The sequence below is a fragment of the Pollicipes pollicipes genome, unplaced genomic scaffold, assembly GCF_011947565.3.
Source record: "Pollicipes pollicipes isolate AB1234 unplaced genomic scaffold, Ppol_2.1 Scaffold_4881;HRSCAF=5763_pilon_pilon_pilon, whole genome shotgun sequence".
NCBI lineage: Eukaryota > Metazoa > Arthropoda > Thecostraca > Pollicipedomorpha > Pollicipedidae > Pollicipes > Pollicipes pollicipes.
In genome coordinates, this window is record NW_023596576.1 from 42033141 (window position 1) to 42050094 (window position 16954).

General features: G+C 60.6%; 1 protein-coding gene across 5 annotated transcripts in view; it reads left to right on the forward strand.

Annotated features, from left to right (window-relative positions):
* Positions 1-16417, forward strand: part of LOC119099750 (homeobox protein extradenticle) — a 78414-nt gene extending 61997 nt beyond the window's left edge. For all 5 annotated transcript variants that reach the window (XM_037222812.1, XM_037222813.1, XM_037222811.1 and 2 more), the window contains exons 6-9: positions 1156-1252; positions 11454-11569; positions 12193-12252; positions 15398-16417. In XM_037222812.1, the coding sequence (XP_037078707.1) occupies positions 1156-1252; positions 11454-11569; positions 12193-12231 (252 nt within the window). In that variant the 3' untranslated portion in view covers positions 12232-12252; positions 15398-16417. The remainder of the gene's footprint in view (positions 1-1155; positions 1253-11453; positions 11570-12192; positions 12253-15397) is intronic.
* The last annotated feature ends 537 nt before the right edge of the window (positions 16418-16954 follow it).

Sequence of the window (16954 nt, forward strand, 5' to 3'; positions counted from 1 at the left end):
GATGTCGTTTGATACCATAGATACCACTAAATTTATAACGACCGCGTGCCCGGAATATTATCGTAGATCGCCGCGGGAAGGGGGCGAGCCCCGTGTGCAGCGCCGAACAGTCTTTCTGTATCGGCTCTGGTGATGTTTGTTTTCGGCCGGCCACTCTATCGAACCATGTCCCGGCCGTCGGCGCGCGCGCTGAAAACAGTCCGGCCCGGTCCGGTCCGGCGGCGGCGGCGGCGGCGGCGGCGGCGGCGGCGGCTCGATACGGAGCCGGGCGTCGCAAAAACCCGGCAGGACGGCCGGCCGCTCGTTACGCGATTGACAAACGTCGGGCGCGCCGCTCATCACCGGCGCTGAACGCGTCAGGCGGGCGTAATTGGCGGCCGCGGACCGGGCCGGTGGGGTGCGGCGTCCCCGCCCCTCCCCGGCCCGCCGGTGGTCGGCGCTAGGCCTCGGAGCCGCCGCCGCCGTGACCGTCAGTCGTGCCCAGTCACCCTGTAAGTGGCGGGCGGCGGTCGCGCCAGTCGCCGGCCGTTTGCGGATCGAGCAATTAGTCAGACGCGACCGAGGGAAATTCCGATTTGTGTATGGTTAACGAGCGACGTCGCCATTACATTGGTAAATGCCACGGCCACTTTGGGATAATTTCGTCGATCTGTTCGGTGCGCCGGGCCGAGTCTACGGGCGATTAATAAGAGAAGAGTCGATACGGCGATCCGTAGAACGCTCGGCCTAATGACTCTCGTGATGTGACTGGAAACATGGCCAGGCTCGGATCACGTTAGATATTTGTACTGAAGTCTGTTTTAACGGGAGACTAAATGACTCAGTTAGTTATAGATGGTATCAATCGGGTCGGATGGCTCAGAATGTGGCGCGTTTGTCAGCCAGTATAGCTGGTAGGCCGTAGTCAATTTGGCCAATGCGGGGTCATGTGAGTCAGCTCTGAGCGTCGCGCTCCCCGAGAAATGTCTCCAACGGTGTGTTAAGTGCATGGTAAATGTGCTTCGGACGGGTTATATTGCTTCATCGGTTGAGACGCGGCTGTTTTCTAATGTGTAACATGGATGCAGCGTTGTTTTGATTGGTCTTTTCTCAAGACGAACGTCTCTTGGCGCCGACCATCGGCGTTCTATGACGCGGTTGGTTCTTTGCCATCAGGTATCGAATTGGTTCGGCAACAAGAGGATAAGATATAAGAAGAACATCGGCAAAGCTCAAGAAGAGGCCAACCTTTACGCAGCCAAGAAGGCAGCAGGTATGTTAGACTATTCATGTGCGCCATCTCAACCCTCGTCATAACCGCACATGCGTGAGAGCCAGCTGGTTCAAGCAGTGTATGCTTATTCCAGGATTTGAAGAAACACGCACTGTGTCAGGGCATAGGGTGTTTGATTTTTGCGTGGGGATCTTTGCAATCCATGATAAAAAGCCCATCAACGGTCAGGCGCTCAATCTTTTTTCTAGAATTTTTTGGATAGCCGGCTTTTGAAAAGGAATTCCTACTCGGTTTTTGGCTTGCGACCTATGCTGCTAACTGGTCGCCAATGTTTACGAGCGAGGCCACGATCTGATCGGGACTTACAGGAGCAGTAACATCATTTCCAGCCCAGCAGCTCGGTCGCTCGCTTTCGCACGGCCGCCTACTTTCGAGCCTTTCGCACTGCATTGACAACTGCACACCGCTCGTGCAGTTGTCAGCAACATGAAGCGCAACTCTCCAAAGATTGTGCCCGATACCTTTAAAGGCATTCGGACGCAGCCTGTCTGACCAGGCTTGATTAAGTTGCACATTTGCATTGCGAGCAAACCACCGCCCTCACTCGAGTTAGCGTGGGAAGGGGATTCTATACCAGTCGCTGGAAGCTGGCCAGTATGGGGCGAAACCAGGCTCAGGTCGTGACGCCCCGCCGTCGCAGAGGCACGGAACCAGCACCGCCCGACGGCGCAGAGAACGGACAGGCGCGCCGAACACGGCGTGAACGCCCGATCACGCGCGCTCAGGCGCCGGCCAGAGCTCTGCCTCCTCCCTCGTGGGGCTCGCTCCCAGGTCTCGACAGCTACCGAGCACGGCGTGTGCGCCCGATCACGCGCGCTCAGGCGCCAGCCAGAGCTCTGCCTCCTCCCTCGTGGGACTCGCTCCCATATCTCGACAGCTACCGAGCACGGCGTGTGCGCCCGATCACGCGCGCTCAGGCGCCAGCCAGAGCTCTGCCTCCTCCCTCGTGGGGCTCGCTCCCATATCTCGACAGCTACCGAGCACGGCGTGTGCGCCCGATCACGCGCGCTCAGGCGCCAGCCAGAGCTCTGCCTCCTCCCTCGTGGGGCTCGCTCCCAGGTCTCGACAGCTACAACGGTGACGTGAATCCCGGGGTGCGTTGTGAACGAATACGTTGTGAACGAATACGTTGTGAACGAATACGTTGTGAACGAATACGCTTGCTGTGGATCGGGGGTCGATCGCAACACAATCCGGCCCAGGTCCAGAACTGTGTGTCCGGAGAGCGGTCGTTATCACCCTTTTCTGAACCCGTCTCCTGAAGTGAAAAAGATTCCGGCTACTGGGGGCGGTATGCGCCCTCAGTATTTATCGTTATTTGCAGCACTGTGGTTACAGTCGAATCTACGGAGAACATCATGGATTCGTTGATTTTGTGGACCGAAATTGCCAGCACTGTCCGAACCCACAACTGGACAGTTTTTAGACCGCCTGCTGCGTTGATGAAGCCTGTTTGTGTGACTCGTTCCATTAGCTTGGGTTCGGTATCATCCACACGATGGTAATTGATAACACCCAGTCTTCATCACCTCGCACGTCCTGCACCGCACTGGGCGTATTACTGGTTCACTCAGATGGATCCTCATTTTTACCGTGCTCTGATGCGCATCTTCGCGGCAGGCTCCTCATCAGAGCACGGCAGCCTGTCCAGAGTATTTACACCAAAACAGTCTTCATACGCCACAAGCCTACCGCTTTTGTTGACGTCCAGTTTGGGTCCTGGCTGCCAGGAGCTGCCAGCAAAATTTGCTGGCAGCTCCGGCGGAGGCCCGCAGGAATCCCGGCTACAAACATTTAATGTTAATGTTTAATGTCTGTATTTGGCATGCGCCATGCAGTGGTTCATTCTGTTCTTTAACCTAACAACCAACAAATGCCCATCCCCGGACCAGTGGGTTTGAATCCTCCGCGGTTCACACGGCCTACGCAGCCATCGCGTCTTCACTCGAGGCCTGCCCATGTTGGCTGCTGAATGCTACAGCCCGACTTGCAAAAGCATCAAGCGGCCCGTCTGTAGCGCTGCACAGAAAAAAACGCCATCTCTGCAGCTGTTTTTCGACAGCATCGGGGGCGGCAGCTTATGAGACGTCAACTGATATGGACGTTAATGGCCAGCTTAATCCGATAAGCTTATCTTGAAAAAAAACTCTTGCGAACCACGCCGTTACGGTGTTGTACAATGGTTTCCCGCCAGCTGCTCGCAGTCGTGTGCCTGCCATTTGGGTCAGGAGCAGTCGCGAAAAAATGCGAGCGGTCCGTTGACGTCCATCAAAAAATGACATGAGAACGTCTCACGGACGTATATCCAATTTGCCGTGTTGTATTGTGATGCTTTGTCATGTTGGGGCGCTCCACGCGTGTGTCATGCCAACTTCTGCTCTTTTTGTCGCTGAAAAGTCAGTTTTTTAGTGATAACTTGTAGCGTCATGTTTACTTAGCGTCGACGAGTTTGTACTTACGCCGCTATCTGATGGCTGATACCAGAACCAGACACCTTGTACAGCGCGTGACGACTGAGGAGATAGCAGACATAGGTGCTGTCATCTACCGACACAAAACATGAGCAGACAGACTTAAACACTTTTCGGAATCCGTACGAATGGATTTTATCAGTGCGTTAAAATGCCCCTCTTTAATATGTGTTAAAGTATTCAAAGATCTCGATATTTGAAAGCTTCGAAGAGTGTCGAGGGAGATGCATCCAATGCGCCACAGCTATCGTGGCCGGAAAGCTGGCTGTCGCTGGATTTGACGGAGTGTTCCCAATTTGGCAGACGAAATCAAAGGATTGGGATTGCCTTGCGGTTTTTTCCACTGCGACCGAAGTATCAGCGAAACACGAAAATACTTTTGGGCTGGTGTTGGTAAAAGTGAATTGGGATTAGAGCCTACACAATTTGCATGCCTGATCTTCCAGTTTAGTACATGGCGTGTTAAAAAAGGCGCCATTGCTCTAAGAAGGCGCCATTGTCTGCCTCTTTGTTCATTGCTGGCGCATCTATGTACCGGATGGTGTTGACGGCGCCCAGTGATAGCGCCGCTTTTTACTGAAGATGCTGCTTTTTTAAACACCTTGCATTCTTTTCACGCGCTCATCAGCTCTGTTTGCCGATGTCTGACATCAATGCTTAAAGCGCACCTGAACCGGCGGATCCGTTGTTTGCGCCCCAGTGCGCGTGCTCGGCTGCCCATCTCTTCCCCACTGCCGTCAGCACCGCTACCGGCACCATCTCCCGTCAAGCGGCGTCGGTCACGTGTCGCCGTGACATCGGGTCACGGGGATGCGGGTCCGGCCTCCACCCGCACTCTGCCACTTCTTCGCGTGGTGAAAATCGTACGGTCCCCGTGCTGATCTGATAAAGAGGTTAGATTTGGTCGGCTTTTTACTGTTGCAGGGAAACCACTCCCAATGACAAATAAATTTACAATCACTCGAAGCCAGAAAGGCATGATTCCCAAGGAATGTTGTGCCCCTTGTGGCCGTGAACGCACGACGGCACGGTCAGTGGTTGCAGAGACATGAGCTCCTCAGATAGCGCCTGACAGGACCGGACGGTGCCGGGCCGTGCCGCACCGCTGCCGGCCAGCGGACGTGAAGACCAGCCCGGCGAGCCTTCTCGCTTCTAACGGTTTTCTGTTTTTTGGGCTGTTCGACGTACGCTATCTTAAGCAGACCGTTTTCGCCGAAGTGGTCCCGTAGAGCCCGTTGCTGTCGCAGCTTGCACCTTCAGCACGTGGGTGACATGCGAGCAGCCGCTGCCTGTCCTTAATCTGCAGCGGAACGGGTCGGAATACGCCAGACATGTCCCAGCGGCACGTTGCCCATCCCCCCTTTTCAACGACACGAAACAGGCCCCTTGTGAAGGCGCCGCCCGACGTCTTCGACAAAACCGCAGCCAAACATCGTCCGGATGGTCTTATCTTTCGGCCCAACGCCGAGAACATACGTGCAAGCTGCTTCAGGTGCTGACGAGAGAGTGCGAGGTAGCGTAGAGAGGAGGGGCCGGGCGAGTGTCGGCGAGGTCTCGCCGGTGCGACGGGACACGCCACGGGCTTGATTGAGCTACTGGTGTCGCAGGACACTGGGTCCGCTGGTCGGTGAAGTTGGGTCTGGGCTCCGTGTGCCATCGAGGGCCGTCCCGGGTCGGGTAGCCGATGGAGCCAAGCTGTAGCTGAGGTGCCGCGGAGTCCCCGACTGGGCAGGACGGCCGTCGGGTCGCGGGCCGCCAGCCCAGGGCGGCCGGGGGCGCCGGGCAGCCATCGCCGGGCGGCTAACGAGCCGGTGGCGTGCGCCGCCCCCTGGCAGCGGCCGCCCCCGGTCCGGGGCCGGGGCGTGTTGCACGGCTGCAGGCCCCGCCCCGGCGGCGGCGCGGCGTGCCGCTAATTGCCGGCCGGCCGAGTTATGGCCGGGATGTGGCGGCGGCGTCACACCGGCGGGCGGTCCGGCCCGGCCGATAAGCCGGCCGTTACCGGCCGCCATCGCCGCTCCGTCCGGTCCGGAGGCGGCCGCGCCGGGCCGGCCCAGCCCGGCCTCCACCGGCGCCGGCTCGAGGTGGCCCGGCCGCGCCTCGCAGACCGGCCCGCTCCTCTCTGCAGCTGGCTTTCGCCTGGCGGCCGTCCGTAATCGCTGCATCCATCGACGTCGCTGTTAAACGGTAGTGGTTACTATCCGTATATCTATGTAAGGTCTGCATCCAGAATTCCTCAATGTAAGCTGCCGGCAGTGTTATGCTGCTCTGAAGTGGAAGGATCATGAAAGGCAGGAGGGGGTCTGACTGTCCATGCCAAGGGATGCTTGGCGGGGTTTACAAAATAGATTCACGGCTTTCCATGTCGGATGTCAGCGCCGGGCTTCGAGCCGTCGTGTATTTTATTGCAGGGGATATCTCCCGATACCCAGGTCAAACACTACTCGAAGATAAAGGTCGCACCCCGCGGTGTGCTTTGGTGAAGATCTGGCCTTGATGTGAGCATGCGATGCGTCTTCAAGCCCTTAAAGGTCGTCCAGCTATTGCCACATGAATATCGTGCCGTCTCCTTCATAACGCGTGTGTTGTAGAGAAACGGGCGCCTTGCCTGCGCTACACACAGCCTCGTGCTGACGTTGTGGCCAGATACCGCGGGGGGAGGGGGGCGAGGTTGGTTCGAGTTCATGTTCAAAGTGGTTAGTTCTAAATATTCGTTTCGAGTTGAATACGTAGAAAGTCACCACATTCAGGGTGGAATGGTTATCTTTACTTCGTCGGCAAGCTTTCGCGTTGAAATAATTCTGCGAAGTCGTAGCTTTAACACGAGCCAAATAGGTCCCAACGACCTCCATATTTTCATGATAGGACCAGAATGGAAGTACCGCATAGGAGGCCTTTGCATTTTGGCGTGGGGACGTTTTGGTACGACAGTTGCGGGGAAATACAATGCGAGAAGTGATTGTGTGCCCGCTATAAGCGACTATTTCGATTGAAAATTAGTTCTCTGAATGATAGCTTACTGACTTTCTTGGAAACACTTAAATTATGAGCACGGCTTAACAGCCGTATGCCATGCAATACAGTAGCATTGCTGTTAGCAGCGCCTTTCGGGAATATGCGCGCGCATGGCCTCACAGCCGCATGTTATGACCAGTACCTGCATCATCAATGTACCGAGCACACGTCATGCAGAGCGAAAGCAACGATGTCGTGGACGACCAGCCCATTTGAGGATTGTCATGCCTCATAATAGCCAATTGCAGTAGCGCGGCGGTGCACTGGGCCGTTTTGCAAGCACGTCGGGATGAGAGGCGGGCGGCGTCGTACAGCCTACGCGGCTGAACGTGTCGTAAAGCCCCAGTGGCGCACCGTCCAACGCGTGCTCGCTCGTGACCCTTGGCTGGCCGTGTGGCGGCTCCGCTCGGCCCGGGTCAGCGCTGCCCCGGCTCGGGTCAGCGCCACCCCGGCTCAGGTCAGCGCTGCCCCGGCTCAGGTCAGCGCTGCCCCGGCTCAGGTCAGCGCCGCCCCGGCTCAGGTCAGCGCTGCCCCGGCTCAGGTCAGCGCTGCCCCGGCTCAGGTCAGCGCCGCCCCGGCTCAGGTCAGCGCTGCCCCGGCTCCGGTCAGCGCCACCCCGGCTCAGGTCAGCGCTGCCCCGGCTCGGGTCAGCGCCACCCCGGCTCAGGTCAGCGCTGCCCCGGCTCGGGTCACCGCTGCCCCAGCCCGAGCCAGCGCTGACCCGAGCCGGGACCTGTCCGGTGCCGCGGTCGCCGCGGCGGCGCCTGGCAGGCGGCGGCCGCCGGCCTCTCGCTGGGCGTCGGCCGCCCGGCCGGCCGACCCCAGCCGCCGCGCTGTTTGGCGCATTCAAAATGAGGCCGAATTAAAGTTGGCCTCCGGCGCCTTTGTTCACATCGAAGTTTGTTCGGATGAGATTTCCATCGAGATTTCCCTGCCAGCTGCCGAAAGGCGTCGCCAAGGGCCCGGCATTCTTGTCACAGACTGTGACGAGTGGTATCGGAGCGGTATTTCCTCATGCGTTATGACATTGGGAATACTGCCGTACCTCTCGCTGCCGTGGAGCGTCCAGAAGCCAATGAAACGCATAGTGCGCTTGAAAGAAGCCGTCTCGTGTTGTCGGTGGAAAGCGTTTTTATCAGGTTGTTGATGTTTTAAGCGGCTCCTCCATGTTCAGACATCGCGTGCTTTCGTTTGTCGCATGGTAACAAGGATGCCTAAAGCATGACAGTCGGGCCTCCCTTGGCCACATCAAAGCGAGTGCCGGCTCCAGTGGTTTCGGTTGTCAGACGAGGCCCGTCATGATACGCCAGCTCCAGTGGTGTCGGTTGCCAGACGACGTCCGTCATGATATGCCGGCTCCAGTGGTGTCGGTTGCCAGATGACGTCCGTCATGATATGCCGGCTCCAGTGGTGTCGATTTCCAGACAGGGTCTGTCAGGAAATTGCACGGTGGATGGTGGCGCCATCAGGCACCGGTTTCAATCACATACCCAGATCTCGGAGAGTCTCACAACAACAGGTCTACTTCAGATTTGATGGCCGAAATCATACCTCAAATGGCGACCGCATCACCATTCGTGGCCGGTATCTGCTGCCCGACGTCATCACATCGGGTCTCCGGACGGGGAGACGTGCGCTCGGGTCGGCCGACGGGGACGCGCGGCGTGACGCGGCGGCGTCCTGCCGGTCGGCTGACACTAGGCCGCCGACGCCGGCCGCCGTCGCCCTGCCGGTCGGCTGACACTGGGCCGCCGGCACCGGCCGCCGCCGCCCGCTCCAAGACGCCGTAATGAAGCGCCCGGGCCGGAATGTGCCATATCGGCCAAATGGCTTCGGTTGCAACGTGCCGCCGCGCTTTAATTGCCGGCCGGCTCCATTCCGTCACAATTTGTGCCATCTCCGTCTGTCGCAGCCGGCCGGCATCCATTCTGGACAGATGAGAGCGTCGCCGGGGTGGTGCTGATTGGCCGCAGTTCGCCGCCGCCCCCCCCCCCCCCCTCCCCCGACTCCAGGACGTTACAGGCGACGATCCGGCCGAGAGGTCGGGCCGGTGATGCGGTGCGTGGGTGTGTCCCGAGCGCCGTCTCCGCGCCAACCGCACAGCCCTCGTTAACTGCAGAGGTCTGGGAGGGTGGGGCTGCGAGCGGTTCCTGAACGCCCTGGACAGCGTGAGGGCTGCATGTAATGTCTTCATGCGCGGCGTGTTGATGGAGCCCCATCTGTGTCGACGTTGTTTAGTCGCGCGGTCAGATAACTCGAGGAAATTGGTCGTGATGCTGACGATCACGACTGCTGGTGGTTTCAACGTGATTAGCTGCTGGTCATGGGCGATCGTTTTCGCTTGGTCACTGATCATGATGGTGCACGGGGCTGAATCGGACCAGGTCGCCGCAATGGCATTCGGTGAAATCCATGTCGTTACAAGGATCGGACGACTTCTGCTTGCCGTGCGGCTATTTAACCCTGCAGATGTTTGTAATTAAAACCGCGCAGTAGCAAGCGCAGTGAAGCGCCTTCAGGTCGTTAGCGTGGGGCACCCCAATCAATTTCAAAAGCGTTTCTTGGCCGACATCTTGCACCTCAAGCGCTACGCGTGAGCGCAATGTGATGTACGGCTTCTATCGGAAACAAATTGCCGTCCCACTCGGCAGGGGTCGGGCAATTTCAGCATCGGCTGGCGAGTCTATAATGGTCGGGCGAGGCGGCCCTTGACTGCAGCGCCAGACCCCCGGCGTTAATGGACGAACCCACGCCACTTGGCACGCCGCTCGGCCGCTGTTAGCGGTCCGATGCGTGAACGCGGCTAATTGCGCCACCGCTGGCGCCCATCCGCGCCAATAATGCACCTCGGTGCCAAGCCGGCGGCGGCCCGGCTCCGCCGCCAGGTCAACGTCCCAGCTGCACGCGCGCGCCGGCATCGGCGCCCGGACGCGCTCTCGGAGGACGCCGGTGCACGCGCGGCCGGAGATGGCCGCGCGCCCTGTCCGGCTGGACGCTGGGCGGGTGTCCGGCCTGTCCGGCTGGTGGGCGGATGTCCGGCTAGTCGGCGGATGTCCGGCTTGTCCGGCTGGCGGGCAGATGTCCGGTCTGTCCGGCTGGTGGGCGGATGTCCGGCCTGTCCGGCTGGTGGACAGATGTCCGGTTTGTCCGGCTGGCGGGCAGATGTCCGGTCTGTCTGGCTGATGGGCAGATGCCCGGCCTGTCTGACTGGTTAGCAGGTGTCTGGCCTGTCTGGCTGGTTGGTAGATGTCCGACCTGTCTGGCCAGCTGGCGTGGACCGGTCCCGAGAAGCCCAGGCGAGAACCAGGCACAGTGAAGCGCTGCTTGATCTGCGTGCTCCAGCCGCGGCATGATTAGCTTCCTTTGGCCCCAGCACGCCCTAAGCTCGTCACTCAGAGACGAAATCCTCAGTTGTCTACACGAGGGGATGAACTCGTAACTAGCCGCCTAATTGCCGTTTCATGTCCCATTTCCAAAAGTGGCTGACTCGCGCTCCGGGTCGGTTCCAGTTCCGCCTCCCACTCGTTTAAAGCGGTGGTCAGCCGCCAACGCGGATGGCGAGAGGGCCTTAGAGTCAGGCGACTAGCAGACGGTATGACGCTGGCGGCCGCCGCCCATTGTTATTCCGCGGCGTGTCCGGGCGCGCTGCAGCCGCTAAATATGCAGCGGGCGCCCGCCGTGTCATCTTGTGATCTTCCGAGAAGAGCGTTTAGAAACTGCTGCGGTCAGACGGAATTTTGATCGGCGTCGCCACGGTCGGCCTATGGGCGGCCGGTCGGGGCGAGCCGTTTCTTTCGGGCGCCCCGCGGCGGCACGGTTTTTTGTTTTCGTCGTCTGCGGCCGTGCCGTAAAGCAAAGCCGTGCCTTTGAGCGGTATCAGACTCGGCTTTAATTACTCGTAATCACAATTTATGGCGACGTCGGCATTAGGAGCTACGGGCGGCGCCGAGGGCCGTGCCGGTCCGGCCAGCTGGTCACCCCGGTCCGTCCCGTTCGATGCTGCGCGGGACCGGGGAACGGACGGAGCGAAGCCTCACTCAGCCATCCGGCACCGAGCGCCGATAAACGGCTCATGTTTGGTCGCGATCGCCGCGCCCGTGTTATTAGCACCGGCTGATGTAATAAGAGCCCGGGTGATTAGCCGGCCAAATATCTGTAATTTGTCGCGGCCACGTCTGGTTATTTTCTGGCGATTATTGCCTAATCTGATGTGGCGTCGCCGGTGGCTGGGCCGGCGGCCGGCCGCTATCATTTGATGATTATCGTCGTCACGGCGGCCCGGCCGACTGGGGCTGGCGCCGCCCGAGGCGTCTGTCCAGTGTCAGGCGGCGCCGGCCCCTCCGGCGTCGTCGACACGCGCCCGTCCACTGTGACCTGACCCGAGTCGCTCGCACCGACCGCCGGCCAGTGCGTGACCGGGGCCCGGCTCTGGCTGGGTGCTTCCCCCGCCAGGACCAGCGCCGCGGTCCGGAGCGGGCGCTCTGGTCTGCCTGCGTCGTGACCCGCGCCGGCCGCTGCGCCGCGCCACTGACCTGACCTGACCTCCACAGCGGGCGCTTTGGCCTGCCTGCGTCGTGACCTGCGCCGGCCGCTGCGCCTCTCCGCTGACCTGACCACAGCGAGCGCTCTGACCTACCCAGGACGTGGAGCTCACCGGTGGTCGCACCTCGCCGCTGACCTGTTTTCCCCTGCCGCAGGCTCGTCGCCGTACAGCATGGGCGCCGGCACGCCTGGCCCCATGATGTCGCCACCTCCTGCCGACATGAGCTACAACATGTCCATGAACGGCGCCCAGTACAACAGTCAGAGCCAGGTGCGTACTCCGCGCGCTCCGAGCACAGCGGCGTGGCCGAGGGTCCGGCGCGCCCAGGGAGCTCCATAAAAACGCAATCGCTGCCAGGTGTACAGCATGGTGCATTGATTCATTTCCGTTAGGGAAGGTCCTTGTACATGATTTGCACAATTGCGACCCGCAGTTAGGAGGGAAGCCTCCATTTTCTTCCGCTTAACGTTGTCTGGGCCTTGTTTTTGTCATAGAACAGCGTGGCTGGATGCCGTTCGCCAAAACTTGCCGGAAAAGTCATTTCGGCGCCGAAATGCGGCCGAGACTGGTCCTTAAGGAGGCGAAAGCTCGCCACACCCAGCGTGTGCCGCATCGCGGCTGCCGCAGTAACGCCCGCTGCAGCGTCTGCGGCGCGCTGTGACATGGCGGACGTGGCCGCGCGCTAGCGCGAGCCCTGTGCGGTGATCGGCGTGCCGCGTTCGGGCTGCCCGACGCCGTCGCCATGTCAGCCCCGGCCTCGAGTGGCGTTCGGGAGCTGCCAGACGCCTCGGCGGCGCGGCGGCGGCGCCACAGGCCGGCGCCCGTCACCGCCTGACGCGCCCGGTCGCAGGCAGCGACCCCGCCGCTGACCCGCGTCTCCGGCCCCGTTTCAGGGCAGTTACTCGGACTCGCAACCGGGCATGGGATATTAACAAGGGCTTTTGATATCTGAGGTGAGTGATGACCGTGTGTCGCTGTGCCGGTGTGATTGCCTGTCTAGCCAGCCGTGTGCGGTGTGCGGCGGGCTGGCGGCTCCGACAGGGCGCCCCCGTGGCGGTCGATTTGCCAGTCCGCGGGCTACTCATCCGCCCAGGTAACAGGCAGTGTTCTTCGGGTCTCTGTTGGTGTTTTACTAATCGGTGCGCTTATTTTCCTGTCACAGCCATGATGCCACTAGCAATCAGGGGGCCTGGCGGCAGGGAACTAAGTGCCGCCGTCGCAGTGCGGGACAAGAGCCGCCCAAACAAGGGGAAGCGGCCTAGTCCGCGCCGGTGCGCCAGTCCCAGCCGGCTGCAGCGCGGCCAGAGCCGGCCGCTGTGTGGCCCGCATACCTGCCCAGAGGGGCGCCGGCCGGGTCCTTTGTCGCGCGGCCGGCCCGGTCCGGCCGGCACCAGGCGGCGGCGCCGCTGGACGCCGCGAGAACCGTCTTGAAGGCTGCCGGCCGGATAAAGCCGGCCGCGCGGACGGAGAAAGGCGCGGATGTTGCCGGGTGTGAGCGGGCCGCGTCTGGGCTAGCTGGCGGGGGAGGGGGGAGGGGGCAGCCGAGGTCGCGGACGGCAGCGGGCACGGCCCGGCGGCCAGCGTCGCTGTCTGGCCGGCCGCCATTAGGTATGCCAGCCTGGCCAGCGGCCGGCATCCGACACGATTCAAACGGAATCCGCCGTCGTCCGGCCGTGTCCGAGCGCGACGCCATGATGCATTTAAACGGCCTCATCAGTCCCCTGCTGGGCAGCGACCGCCGCCGGCCGCCCTGAGTGGCCGCGCGCGCGCATCTCTCTCTCTCTCTCTCTCTCTCTCTCTCTCTCATCTTCTACTATATATCTCTCTCTCTCTCTCTCTCTCTCTCTCTCTCTCTATCTCTCTCTCTCTCTCTCTCTCTCTCTCTATCTCTCTCTCTCTCTCTCTCCTATCTCTCTCGTCTCTCTCGTCTCTCCTCCCTCTATCTCTCTCTCTCTCTCTCTCTCTCTCTCTCTCTCTCTCCTCTCTCTTCTCTCTCTCTCTCTCTCTCTATCTCTCTCTCTCTCTCTCTCTCTCTCTCTCTCTCTCTCCTCTCTCTCTCTCTCTCTCTCTCTCTCTCTCTTCTCTCTCTCTCTCTCTCTTCTCTCTCTCTCTCTCTCTCTCTCTCTCTCTCTCTCTCTCTTCTCTCTCTCTCTCTCTCTCTCTCTCTCTCTCTCTCTCTCTCTCTCTCTCTCTCCTCTCTCTCTCTCTCTCTCTCTTCTCTCTCTCTCTCTCTCTCTCTCTCTCTCTCTCTCTCTCCCTCTCTCTCTCTCTCTCTCTCTTCTCTCTCTCTCTCTCCTCTCTCTCTCCTTCTCTCTCCTCTCTCTCTCTCTCTCTCTCCTCTCTATCTCTCTCTCTCTCTCTCGCTCTCTCCTCTCAACTCCACCTCACGCTCCCCTCCCCTCTCTCCCCCTCACCCTTGCGGCTGGCGGACTGATGTGCGTTGCAGGGGCGGCGTGCTGTGCTGATGGACGTGCGGCCGGTCTCGGTAGAGCCACTGACGCAGCTGTCCAAACAGAGGACCTCCGCCAGCCTGCCGTGGCAAAAAAAAAGTGCTGAATCACCCGCGCGGCGGCCATCGGCACCGGGAGGGGCGCCGATCTGAGCGGCTCATGGCGGCCATGCCGAGTCGCCATTGGCGCAGATGTGCGGCGCCCGATCAGGGAGCTCTCAGTGAGGGTTTAAAGTGACGCTGGACCGCGCTGTCTGCCTCCGTCGCTCCATATCGGCTGGCCACGGCTGCGCTCGGTAGCGCCTCGCGTGACGCTGTGCCTGCCATCAGTCTTCCTGACGCGACTCCTGCTGGATACACACCGGGTCTCCCACGCCCCCTCGCAGCGCGTCCCCGCGCGGGCCCGGGCGGCGCGCTAATCTGCAAACAATTCGTTACACCGCGACGGCCGGTAGCGCCGCGTGCGAACGTTGCCACCTACTTGATCGATTAATCACCTCTAAATAATCGATTTATCCTCGTCAGGCGGCGCGGCGCCGTGTGCGCGACTTCAGGGCGGCCACCGCTCCATTACCTGATTACCCGATCAGGGCCGGCGGAAGCGGCGAGCGGGCGCATTTTTTTTCGAGCGCCGGCCGGATATTTATGGCTGCGGCGCGGCGGCGGGCCGCGACAGGTATATCGGCGTCAGGAGCGGGCGGCGCGGCTGCCGGCCGGGCCCCCGGGAGCCGTAAATACGGCGCCGGACGGCGGCCCGCGCCGCGCCGGCTCGCCGCAGCTGCCGGGCCGGCCTCTCGGAGCGGCCGCGGACCGGCCGGTCGCCAGCCAGCCCATGTGGGCGGGCGGGCCCTGGGCGCGCCGTGCGGTCAGGGCAGGCGGGACGTGGCCGACGGACAGGTGCGGGCGGCTCCGGGAACGTCGGGGCCCGCCGTGAGGTCTGCTGCCGCGTACGGAGGCGCGCGCGCGCCGGCTGGGTGCTTCGCTGCGGTTTGGTGTCGGGTCTCCGCGCGCAGGGAATGCGCAGAGCACTCACAACCTCATCAGAATTCTCCGGGTTCGGCGTAAATTGTTCATCAGCCTTGTAGCGGGTGAGTGCGGGCGGGGGGCGCACCGCGCGGCGGGGTACCCACCGCTAAATTACTCGGCCGCCAATGATAGGGTTCGCGAGGGTCACGTCCCCCCCCCCCCCCCCCCCTGTCGGTCGAGGACTGGACTGGTAGATTGGGGCCGCTTTCACGTCCTGTTGTCGCACGGCTTTCTTCCCCAGGGCTTGCAAGCGCCACTAATTTCTCATGTCGTCGTCCTTCGGTGATCACAAAACAATTCTTTTGTCTCGGCGATCCGACGAAATTGCCGTGGCGCCCATTGTTCGCGGATGGCGGGAGCCGGTCCGCTATGGCGCGGCTTCCGCGGCCGTCGTCAGCACAACACGCGTGGGGACGCCGCCGGCGGCCGCGGAGGCGTGTTCGGATCGGCGCCGGGGGCCCGGCGAGCCTCTGGTGACGGCGCAGCGGCTCGGCGGACGTGCGATCGCTCCCTCGGCGAGCGGCGGCCGGCCGGCGCACGCCCGGCGCACCGCGCCGCCCCAGCGCCCCTGTCCCGCATGCCTGCAGCACCGTGACCTGATGGACGTGTGCCCTCCGTTTCAGAGTTAGCGTGAATGTGTGGACGGCGGGCGGCTTCGCGCCGCGAGCCGGCCGGTCACGGGGTATCGGAGCCGCGGCCGAATCTCACTGCATCGTGCCGCCATCTGTGAACGCTATTTTCGTCCCGTCGTGACGTGCGCGCGCGGTGGACGGCGGCCGGTCGCGCCGCGTGAACGGCGGAGACGCGGCGCTGGCGGTGGGCGGATGGGACGCGCGCGCGGACAGCGGCGCCGTGTCCGCCGGCGGACAGTGTCCGGCGCTGCCCGCGCGGACAGAGGCGCGGTGCGCCCCCCGGCGCGAGTGGGCGGCTTCTGAAGCTCCGCTGTAAATAGTCGTTGTAGGAAGCGTTTCTATAGTAGTGTGGAAATCAATGCCTATATATAAATATATAAATGTGTGGATGTATGTATATGTATGTGTGTGTGTGTGTGTGTGGTGTGTGTGTGTGTGTGTGCGTGCGTGTGCGTGTGTCATACGCATCTCTCACTGTCGGAATCTCCACTCGTGGCGCGCGTTCTCGCCCCCTGTCTAGTCGGACTCCTCATATTGTTTCATCGTGCCGCCAAATTCCCCACCGTCGCGTCGGCGCCTATACATGCATTCATGTGCTAGCCTCTACAGGTAGTGGCATTAGGCCCCGTTCATTTGTGTCACATGGCTGCCGTTTTTTGGGTGCTTGCAATGTTGTCTCGCGGGGATATTACGTCCGTGGCGCCCGCGAGCGCGGCGACGGGCGGCCGTAGCCAGACTAGCATAAATTACCGATACACTGACATCATACCTCTGACGTGGTCGGGTTGTATCGCCGCCACTCGAGCTAGGCACGTCTCGTTTTTCGTTCGACTTGTGATTTTTCGGGAGTAGCCGAACATTTGGGGGTGCTGTTACATTCTGTGCTGTGGCGCGGTGCCCACTTGTTTTGTATGGTGTATACTCATTATCGACTATACTGTGCGTCCCCGAATAAACGTGCCCACGTTTTGTACAAACGTACATACCAAAATACATGGGTTTTGTTCGTGATGGGCACTGGTGTAGCGAGCGGGCCGAGGCCTGCGTCTTGGATTCGACGCGGTTCGACGACTTGGAACACTGGCAAGGCTCAGAGAACGCACTCCCACAACGCAGTTTATTCAATGGCATGTTCCACAGTTGAAGATATCGAGGAAAACATCAGCTATGACGGAATGGGCTCAACTATAACCATAAATATACTTAAAAATGAAAAAGACTGCCCTGGATAACACAATATCTCTGTTTAGCAACTATGCTCCTCAATACGCCATTGACTGAATCATTGATTGAGAGCCGCGTGACGGCCGTGATATCTAGAAACTGCTCGCGAACGCCAGGTATGAACGACTCAACAATTATATTCGTGGCCTTGATCGCCGCACGGCTTATGGAATTGCAGGATTTCAATGACGTTATTGTGGCGTCATGGATGTCTGGGTGACTTTGGAATAGTCTCCAAAATAGTCCACACCCTCGCGGGCGTGTGACTCGGAAACTAGAGGGGCTTAGGTCTTGGAAGGGTAAGGCCATAAACTGCAGCAAATG